The sequence below is a fragment of the Neoarius graeffei genome, chromosome 7 (genome assembly GCF_027579695.1).
Source record: "Neoarius graeffei isolate fNeoGra1 chromosome 7, fNeoGra1.pri, whole genome shotgun sequence".
Taxonomy (NCBI): domain Eukaryota; kingdom Metazoa; phylum Chordata; class Actinopteri; order Siluriformes; family Ariidae; genus Neoarius; species Neoarius graeffei.
The window spans coordinates 51,074,489-51,085,577 of NC_083575.1; the positions used below are offsets into that span (position 1 = coordinate 51,074,489).

Genomic DNA, 11,089 nt, shown 5'->3' on the forward strand with positions numbered 1-11,089 from the left:
TGCAATGTAAGATACTAAATGGGGAGTAAATCTAGTTTTCAGTCATTTACACAACTATTGTTTAGCCTGATATGAATTCAAGATTTGCGATTACGTATCTGTTTTTTAGGGCTGAAACTGGGAAAAAACATACCAGACTTTTATGAACTCATAACAGCTCCAGCAATGAAGGTCAGTTTGGACAATTTACTTTGCATTCCATAATTTATTTCAAATACTAAAGGTTCATCAAGAGCTAAAAAAAGACAATTTTTAATTTTTAGACAATGACAAGCTGTCATTCGGCAGCTTTCTGTTGTAATGCAGTATTATTTAACCAACAAATCTCTTTCTTTTTCAAAATTAATAGTGGTATACAGTTGTTTTTATTGTATATGGTATTTATTCATGAAAAGTCCACTGAATTACAAGTAAAGTCTGTATATGTAACAGTCTGGGCATATAAAAATGAAGGTAAAAGTTTAACACATGATGGTTTTTCACATTTATTTTTGAACATAAACGGTGTTTTATCCAATAAAATTGGGTGGGGTTTACAAATTGGTACAGTAAAAATAACAGCATTGGTTTGTATTCCAATTTATGGTGTTTTGATATTTTGGATACCTTTTTACCCCCCAGTTACAGTGGTGTTATTAATTTTTTTTTTTTGTTTTGCTGTTGAACAGTATTTCACTGTAAGATACATGGACGTTTTTACAGTGTAAAAATGTGGAAATGTTTAAAGGGTGAATACTTGTGCGAGGCACTGTATTATTTGTTATTTAGTAGAAATATGGAGGTGATTATAGTAAAGCATGCACACTGATTGGTCAAAAGATTCAGACTATTTCTTAATAATCACCTCAAGTGACTTGGCAAAAATGGCGGCCAACTGCTTTGTCACCTTAAGTGAGGAAGAATGACAAATGATGAAAGAAAATGCTGTTCCTAAAAGCACTAAAGATACTACAAATTTTGGTCTAAAACTATTCAAAGATAAGGTGGAATTGTGATTTATTTTATCTATTTCAAAACAAAGTATTTTATATGAGCCAGTGTAGATATGTGAAACAAGTCTGTTCCGCGCCTTAATTACATTTGCATGCTGCTTTTGAAGTTTGAAATAATTTTTTAAATACAACCCCAATTCCAAAAAAGTTGGGACACTCTAAAACATCAGTAAAATCAGAATGTGATAATTTGCAAATCATGGAAACCCTATATTGCATTGAAAATAGTACAAAGACAATGTATCAAATGTTGAAACTGAAGAATTTTATTGTTTTTTGAAAAATATATGCTCATTTTGAATTTGATGTCACCAACACATTTCAGAAAACTTGGGACAGGGACAACAAAAGACTGAAAAAGTTGTGTAATGCTAAAAAAAAGTAATTTGGTTAATTGGCAACAGGTCAGTGAAATGATTGGGTATAAAAAGAGCATCCCAGAGAGGCAGAGTCTCTCAGAAGTAAAGATGGGGAGGGGTTCACCGCTCTGTAAAAGACTGCTTGGGCAAACAGTACAACAATTTAAGAATAACGTTCCTCAATGTAAAATTGCAAAGAATTTGGGGATCACATCATCTATGGTACATAATATCATTAAAAGATTCAGAGAATCTGGAGAAATCTCTGTATGCAAGACACAAGGCTGAAAGCTGACATTGGATGCCTGTGATCTTCAGGCCCTCAGGTGACACTGCATTAAAACCAGACACGTGTCTGTAGTGGAAATCACTGTATGGGCTCAGGAACACTTCAGAAAACCATCATCTGTGAAAACAGTTCATTACTGCATCCACAAATGCAAGTTAAAACCATATATAAACAATATCCAGAAACACAGCTACCTTCTCTGGGCCCGAGCTCTTTTACGATGGACTGAGGTGAAGTGGAAAATTGTCCCAAGGTCTGATGAATCGAAATCTGAAATTCTTTTTAGAAATCTTGGACATCACATCCTCCAGGCCAAAAAGGAGAGGGACCATCTGGCTTGTTATCAGTGCACAGTTCAAGAGCCAGCGTCTGTGATGGTATGAGGGTGCATTAATGTACGTGACATTGGGTAGCTTGTACATCTTGGAAGGCATCATGAATGCTGAATGATATATACATGTTTCAGAGCAACATGCTGCCATCCAGACAAAATATTTTTCAGGGAAGGCCTTCCTTCTTTCAGCAAGACAATGCCAAACTGCTTTCTGCACATATTAAAACTGCATGGTTCTGTAGTAAAAGAGTCCGGGTGCTAAACTGGCCTGCCTGCAATCCAGACCTGTCTCCCATTTAAAACATTTGGTGCATTATGAAGCTCAAAATATGACAAAGGAGACCCGAACTGTTGAGCAACTGAAATTGTGTATTGTGCAAAAAATGGGACAATGTTTCTCTTTCAAAACTACAGCAATTGCTCTCCTCAGTTCCCAACCGTTTAAAGAGTGTTGTTAAAAGTAGAGGTGATGCAACACAGTGGTAGACATGCCCCTGTCCCAACTTTTTTGAAACGTGTTGCTGACATCAAATTCAAAATGAGCACATTTTTCAAAAAACAATAAAATTTCTTAGTTTCAACATGTGATCTGCTGTCTTTGTACTATTTTCAAAGAAATATAGGGTTTCCATGATTTGCAAAATTATCACATTTTTGTTTTTATTTACAGTTTACACAGTGTCCCAACTTTTTTGGAATTGGGGTTGTACTATTTTTTAAAAATAATCACCTGTGTACTTATACTAAAACAATTATCCACCTCAGGCTCAGTGAATAATAATCTTGACTTCATCTTGCTTATTTTTCACCGATATTCACTTCACCATCGGCAAATAATTGTTAAATATTATTATGTATAGGTTTGTAAATGGGATCAGGTAGAGGCCTGTTTTTCAGGATTTGGTACCAATCACTTTGTGCATTCTAATTAAACAAACTATACTGTTATCTACTTCATCATTTTTCTGATCATCCACAGGTTTTAAATCAGTGGTTTGAGTCTGAGCCATTGCGAGCAACGTTAGCCACTGACTCTGTAATAGGAGCCAATACGAGCCCCAACAACCCTGGTAGTGGGTACGAGTATGCTGCTTTATGGCTTTTCACTTTGCATTAAGGTTTGTTTACGTTCTTCTAACGCACAATGTAATGCAGGTATGTTCTCTTGCACCACATAATGGGTGAGCTGGAAAAGGAAATGGGGGCCTGGGGTTACGTGGAAGGGGGCATGGGTGGTGTCTCCAAGTCCATTACTAACTCTGCACGCTCCCTTGGAGCAGATATCTTTACTGAACAGGTAAAGATTTGAAGTGAGTCTCTGTGCCCGTTTTTTAGTGCTTGGTAGGCTGTTTTGTGGCTGAGTATTGGAGGAACCTTTGTATTTTTAGGAAGTTAGTCAAGTTCTGATTGGACCAGGTCATACTGCCAATGGTGTTGTGCTGAAAGATGGTACTGAAGTTCACAGTAAAGTGGTTCTATCCAATGCTACTCCCTATGTAACCTTCAAACATCTTACTCCACAGGTAAATGCTTCTTAAAGGAACAGTCCACCGTACTTCCATAATGAAATATGCTCTTATCTGAATTGAGACGAGCTGCTCCGTACCTCTCCGAGCTTTGCGCGACCTCCCAGTCAGTCAGACGCAGTCAGACGCGCTGTCACTCCTGTTAGCAATGTAGCTAGGCTCAGTGTGGCCAATGGTATTTTTTGGGGCTGTAGTTAGATGCGACCAAACTCTTCCGCGTTTTTCCTGTTTACATAGGTTTATATGACCAGTGATATGAAACAAGTTCAGTTACACAAATTGAAACGTAGCAATTTTCTATGCTATGGAAAGTCCGCACTATAATGACAGGCGTACTAACACCTTTTGCGCGCTTCGGCAGCGCATTGATATCTGAGCTTCGTATCAATGCGCTGCCGAAGCGCGCAGAAGGTGTTAGTACGCCTGTCATTATAGTGCGGACCTTCCATAGCATAGAAAATTGCTACGTTTCAATTTGTGCAACTGAACTTGTTTCATATCACTGGTCATATAAACCTATGTAAACAGGAAAAACGCGGAAGAGTTTGGTCGCATCTAACTACAGCCCCAAAAAATACCATTGGCCATACTGAGCCTAGCTACATTGCTAACAGGAGTGACAGCGCACCTGACTGCGTCTGACTGACTGGGAGGTCGCGCAAAGCTCGGAGAGGTACGGAGCAGCTCGTCTCAATTCAGATAAGAGCATATTTCATTATGGAAGTACGGTGGACTGTTCCTTTAAAATACTGCAAATTTCACTAAAAGAAATTTTTAACAAGCATGACTGACAAAGAATACTGTTTTTTTTCCATGCAATTTTTGTCTGGTTATAGGATGCACTTCCTCAGAAGTTTATTAACGCTGTTGATCAGATTGATTACACCTCTCCTGTCACCAAAATTAATGGTATGTTCATCCTGGCCCAATCTTAGAACCATCAAACTGCAAGTATTCTCTCGCATTATCTGTCAATGTAAGAAGATTTCAAAGCAAACTAGTAAGTTACAGCACTTTTGTCTGTCATATTTGTAAATTTACAGTGGCTGTGGACAAACTGCCAAATTTCTTGGCTGCCCCGAATACAGCTGATGGAAAGCCAGGGCCACATCACCAGTGTTCCATTCACCTGAACTGTGAGAGTGTGGCGATATTAGAGGCAGCATATAAGGAGGGCCAGCAAGGGCGCCCTTCCTCAAGGTTGGCAAACTGGTGCATGATGGCATAAATTTGAATTAGTTATTAAAAATAAATGATATAATTAAAGGAATACAGCTAGGTTTAATTCAGAAATAAGCCCGCAAATGACTATAAATCTCAATCGGTAAATGAAATCTCTCTTGTCCATTCTTTATTTGCATAGTGCATACACATCGTAGGTAGATATTTGCATGTTACAACTGCTGTGCGTAGCACATCCTCAACCACTGTAACCACAACTTTAATGAACGCCTGAAATGACAGTATTCTGTACAATTGCTTGCCATCAGATGGTTTAGAAACTGCAGTCAATTTGTATCTTTTGGAATATTCGTTTCATTTTGACTTCGAGCCAGAATCACTGTGTTTTATATACTGGTTAACATTACATTATATTACATTAATGGCATTTAGTAGATGCTCTTATCCAGAGTGATGTACAACATACCCAGAGCAGCCTGGGGAGCAGTTGCGGATTAGGTGCCTTGCTCAAGGGCATTTCAGCCATTCCTGCTGGTCCAGGGAATTGAACTGGCAACATTTTGGTCCCAAAGCTGCTTCTCTAACCTTTAGGCCTTGACTTCCCCTTTAAAGAACAAAGCCTCATCTTTCTCATGCTATCAGTATCTTTGCACTCCAAACACAGGACAAGATTCTCATTTAAAGGGATGACTGTCTTCAAACCTCGGTTTTGAGGAAAAAAGGACAATTCAAAGGAAACACAACATCCATCCATCCATCCATTATCTGTAGCCGCTTATCCTGTTCTACAGGGTCGCAGGCAAGCTGGAGCCTATCCCAGCTGACTAAGGGCGAGAGGCGGGGTACACCATGGACAAGTTGCCAGGTCATCACAGGGCTGACACAGAGACAAAACCATTCACACTCATACCTACAGTCAATTTAGAGACACCAATTAGCCTAACCTACACGCCTTTGGGGGAAACCGGAGCAAACCCACGCGGACAACATGCAAACTTCATACAGAAAGGCCCTCGTCAGCCGCTGGGCTCGAACCCAGGACCTTCTTGGATGAGGTGACAGCGCTAACCACTACACCACCATGCCACCCGGAAACACAACAGTGATTGATAATATTAATACACACACATGCAAACTCTGTCACACATGCAAATCTGATGTCAGTGATATCTTAATCCCAAATGTAAATGTTATCATTGACTGTGCAATATTTAAAGATGATGCTTTTCATTTAGTTGTACTGTAATTTTCAGTACCCAGAGTGGTTCACACAAGGGGTATTTTGCCTCAACATGCTATGATTAAGAATGACATAATGCACAGCTTCTGCAGCTCAAGGAAGCATTCTCTTGAAAGTACCAAAACGTGTGTGTGTGTGTGTGTGTGTGTGTGTGTGTGTGTGTGTGTACACAGTATATACAGTGTGTGTGATATTATTTATATATTATATATATATATATATATATATATATATATATATATATATATATATATATATATGATAACTTCTCATCTAATACTGTTGAGACAGATTTAGCATTTTCTGCATTTGAATTACTCAGATACTTAACTTGAAAAATAAACATGGCTTAAAAATGACAGAAAAAATATCACTGAAAAGGAGAATCTGTGGTGGTGGTGCAGTGGTTAGTCCTGTCGCTTCACAGCAAACATGTTCTGAGTTCAAATCTGCCAATCAACCAGGGTCTTTCTCTGTGGAGTTTGCATGTTCTCTCTGCACTTGCATGGGTTTCCTCAGGGTGCTCCAGTTTCCTCTCACAGTCCTAAAACATGTGGATTGGGTAAACTGGTAATTCTACTTGTGTGTGTGCGCACGCATGTGTATATGAATCTGTGTCTGTGTGTTAGATCTGTGATAGATATGCAGATATCAGCTGGGATTAGCTCCAGCTCACCCGTAATGGATAAGTGGTATAGATAATGAAAGAAGAATCTGCTCTTATATTATTTGCTTCTCATCTTTATTGACTATTCAATGATCATAACATACTATCATATGAAAAATGCCAGTATGCTACAGTTGATGGTGAATACAGAAAGGACATTTAATTGAAGGTAAACTAGTAGTGTAATTCTACAATTTCCCTTTGGGGATTAATAAAGTAATCATCCATCCATCCATCCATCTGGTCCGTGGTGGCCACAAATACATTTTTTTTTAAATTGTAAAACAAATGAAATCCTGTTTGTTAAAATGTTCTGCTCAAATGTATTCTGTCATTGACCAGACTTGAGTTTTAATACACAAATATACCGAAGATAAAAATTGATTGAATAGCAGCACCATTGGTAAAATTGACGTATGCTCTCTGACTTGATGTTATACTTGTTTGATACAAATAGTTTTAGCTCTAGGGATGATTTTGCTTATTGTTTTCCAGTTAAGAGAAACAATCTGTCAGATCAGTTCATTCTATGTGTCAGCCCTGTGATGACCTGGCGACTTGTCCAGGGTGTACCCTGCCTTTCTCCCGTAGTCAGCTGAGATAGGCTCCAGCTTGCCTGCGACCCTGTAGAACAGGATAAAGCGGCTAGAGATAATGAGATGAGAGATCAGTTCATGTTTTATATATACCTGATGTAAAGTGATAATTCATTCATTATCCTTAACCGCTTATCCTGTACAGGGTCGTGGGCAAGCTGGAGCCTATCCCAGCTGACTATGGGTGAGAGGCGGGGCACACCCCGGACAAATCGCCAGGTCATCGCAGGGCTGACACAGAGACAAACAACCATTCACACTCACATTCACACCTACGGTCAATTTAGAGCCACCAATTAGCCTAACCTGCTTGTCTTTGGACTGTGGGGGAAACCGGAGCACCTGGAGGAAACCCATGCAGACACGGGGAGAACATGCAAACTCCACACAGAAAGGCTCGAACCCAGAACCTTCTTGCTGTTAGGCGACAGTGCTACCCAGTACACCACCATGCCACCCTGTAAAGTGATAATCCTATGCAGTATTCCTTTTTTCTCAGACCTATGATCGAGATGACTATACCATCTGTGCTGGATCCCACTCTCGCCCCACCAGGCTGTCATGTGGTGTCTTTTTTCACACAGTTTACACCTTACTGGTTGGAAGGGGGACGAGCATGGACAGATGAGGACAGGGAGAAATATGCAAATACAGGTTAGAACCTAATTTTCATCTGGCTATTTTTTGACATTTTGTACACCACTACATACTACAGAAGATGCTTTACGTTTACTTTTCCTGTATGTACAATTTTGACTTGGGTTGATTTTATTTTCTCTTTGCAGTGTTTGATAGTGTTGAACGTTATGCACCTGGATTTAAGCAGTCAATAGTTGGCAAGGATATTTTGACTCCTCCTGATCTGGAAAGAGAATTCGGTCTCACTGGAGGGGTATTTCCATTTTACTACCACTAAAAATACTTGATGGGTTTTGTCCTGTCAGCGATGTTAAAAAGATGAATATCATCCTGCTTTGCATGAGATGCCCTTTGACAACATTCAAATGATTTGCTCCATTCAGAGGCATCTTATTTTAATATTGTGCTTTGTTTAAAGAAATATGTTTTGCTTTTCCTTATTATTATTATTTCACCCCAGAATATTTTCCATGGTACTATGTCATTGGATCAGCTTTACTTAGCAAGACCTTTGCCATCAATTGCACACTACCGCACACCAGTCAAAGGCCTGTACCTGTGTGGCAGCGGCAGCCATCCCGGTCAGTAACTGAATATCTGGAATGCTTTTGTTTTGAATTTAACCTACACTGGTTTTAAAGGATTCCATCACCTAATATTCTGCATAATGTCTGCAAGAACCTAAGAACACAAAGAAAACATCATTAAAATAATTCTTACTGATGAAACAGTACAGTTGACTGATATGTATGTTCCTCATTGTGTACTGTTTGTTTTGCGCAGGTGGGGGTGTGATGGGTGCTGCTGGCTGGAATGCTGCCCTGACTGTCCTGGCTGACCTTAAACACTGATGAAGTGTCAGCTGGGTCTGAAACACATGGCGTTCCACACAGCAAAGCCATTAGAGCTGCCTCAGATCCCAAACTTAATAAGCTAAATTAAATTATTCCTTGAGTTAAATTTAAGAAAAAAAAATCATTCTGAATCACTACAGGCAGCATTGCCTTGTTTCTCAATAATAATGATGCCAGCATTTTATGAAAGCACTTGGTCTGTTGTTGGTGATGCTCGTTGTGCAACCTCGACTAACCAGACCCTTATATCTTATAACACACATTACTGAAATTTATACTTCGACTAATTTCTACTGCATGACCGATGAATGTCTAAATATTAAATAATATTTTAAAAATCATTTTTAAATTCAAAGTGTTAATTTTAATTATTCTGTCTAAAGATGGGAATTGATAGGATTTTATTGATATTGATCCCGTTATTGATTTTGCTTATCGGTTTGATTCTTTACAGATTCCCTGATCAGTTTTTTGTATGGGAAGAAAAATAGGCCTCCACAGGTTTTCGGTGTCAGTGCAGCTGTTTTATTAGCACAGTGTAGAATGTCGGCCAAGTAACATTTGAACATCCATCCATTATCTGCAATCGCTTATCCTGTGCAGGGTCGCGGGCAAGCTGGAGCCTATCCCAGCTGTCTATGGGCGAGAGGCAGGGTACACCCTGGACAAGTCGCCAGGTTATTGCAGGGTTGACACATGGAGGACAACAACCATTCACACTTATGGTCAATTTAGAGCCACCAATTAACCTAACCTGCATGTCTTTGGACTGTGGGGGAAACCGGAGCACCCGGAGGAAACCCACGCAGACCTGGGGAGAACATGCAAACTCCACACAGAAAGGCCCTCGTTGGCCGCTGGGCCCGAACCCAGGACTTTCTTGCTGTGAGGCGACAGTGCTAACCACTACACCACCATGCTGCCCAACATTTGAATATGTTAAAATAAATTATAGGGAAGCCATGGCCTAATGGTTAGAGAAACAGCTTTGGGACCAAAAGGATGCTGGTTTGATTCCCTAGACTAGCAGGATTGGCTTAAGTACCCTTGAGCAAAGCACCTAACCCCCAACTGCTCTGGCAAGAGTGGTGGTGTACCTTGTGTCTGATTAGCCAAAGAAAAACTCATCTCATCTCATTATCTCTAGCCGCTTTATCCTGTTCTACAGGGTCGCAGGCAAGCTGGAGCCTATCCCAGCTGACTACGGGCAAAAGGCGGGGTACACCCTGGACAAGTCGCCAGGTCATCGCAGGGCTGACACAGACACAGACAACCATTCACACTCACAATCACACCTACGGTCAATTTAGAGTCACCAGTTAACCTAACCTGCATGTCTTTGGACTGTGGGGGAAAACCGGAGCACCCAGAGGAAACCCATGCGGACAACATGCAAACTCCGCACAGAAAGGCCCTCGCCGGCCACAGGGCTCGAACCCGGACCTTCTTGCTGTGAGGCGACAGTGCTAACCACTACACCACCATGCTGCCCCAAAGAAAAACTGATGATATGATTATCAGTTTGGGCATTGAACCTGACTGAAAATAAATTACAATGCTCCTTTTCAAAAGGGAATAAGCTTGAACCAAATATAAAACTGACACATAAACTCAACAATTCTATTGCAGAAAATCTGCTAAATTTAGCTAAATCTTAAATTTTTCTCTGAGAGGATCTGCTAAATATGTTAAGCAAGCCTGCCTGCATGGAGCTAATGTTATTTTATTCAACAGTTAGTTCCGAGCCACTATTTGATTTGTCGAGTGTCATTCCAAGAGTGCTGATATTTACTCAAACAGCACTGGGATGTTTCACTGTGTCGATCACTCCACTTGTCTGTGTTTGCTACATAAAATTACACTTCCTAGTTTGAAATGTTTGCTACAGTAGCGTTAGAGACATCATTATCGGACATGTCAATCAATAGCTACTTTTCAAGAATATAACTTATTTTTTTTAAATATGAAAACTCATCACGTGAAGAAACAGAAGGAGGGATGTCAGTTTTACCGGAAATACCTTTAACAAAAATTAAGTATAAATGAATGTGAGCTCACTAGCCAGCTGACTGACAGGCTATAAAGTGAGTGTGGCTTCTTCAGGATCTATTTCTGCTAGCAAAGCAACAATAAACAGAACGTTTGGCCTTATTTTGTCTGAAATGTTATTTAATATTTTTATAGGAATGTCGTATAATAGCAATATCACACTTGATCTTTTTTTCCAGACATTGCAAGTAGCACTGTTATCTTCCTTTGTGAAATGAATGCATGCTTTGAAGAGCGACTTCATCTCTGTCAATTTCCGATGCACTGCTTGGTACAATTTGGATTAATTCTGTCTAAAGAGTTGGATTTCTTTCTTAACCACAATGAATGAATGAATGAATGAATGAATGAATATCTATCCA

At 39.8% G+C, this 11,089-nt stretch overlaps 1 protein-coding gene across 1 annotated transcript in view; it reads left to right on the forward strand.

Moving 5' to 3' along the window:
* The window catches only part of pyroxd2 (pyridine nucleotide-disulphide oxidoreductase domain 2), a 37,903-nt gene extending 27,074 nt beyond the window's left edge, over nucleotides 1-10,829 (forward strand). The window contains exons 7-16 of the mRNA XM_060925894.1: nucleotides 110-171; nucleotides 2,954-3,051; nucleotides 3,130-3,271; nucleotides 3,363-3,497; nucleotides 4,337-4,409; nucleotides 4,544-4,700; nucleotides 7,685-7,839; nucleotides 7,971-8,077; nucleotides 8,285-8,405; nucleotides 8,608-10,829. Coding sequence (XP_060781877.1) covers nucleotides 110-171; nucleotides 2,954-3,051; nucleotides 3,130-3,271; nucleotides 3,363-3,497; nucleotides 4,337-4,409; nucleotides 4,544-4,700; nucleotides 7,685-7,839; nucleotides 7,971-8,077; nucleotides 8,285-8,405; nucleotides 8,608-8,675 — 1,118 coding nt within the window. The 3' untranslated portion in view covers nucleotides 8,676-10,829. The remainder of the gene's footprint in view (nucleotides 1-109; nucleotides 172-2,953; nucleotides 3,052-3,129; nucleotides 3,272-3,362; nucleotides 3,498-4,336; nucleotides 4,410-4,543; nucleotides 4,701-7,684; nucleotides 7,840-7,970; nucleotides 8,078-8,284; nucleotides 8,406-8,607) is intronic.
* Nucleotides 10,830-11,089: the final 260 nt, after the last annotated feature.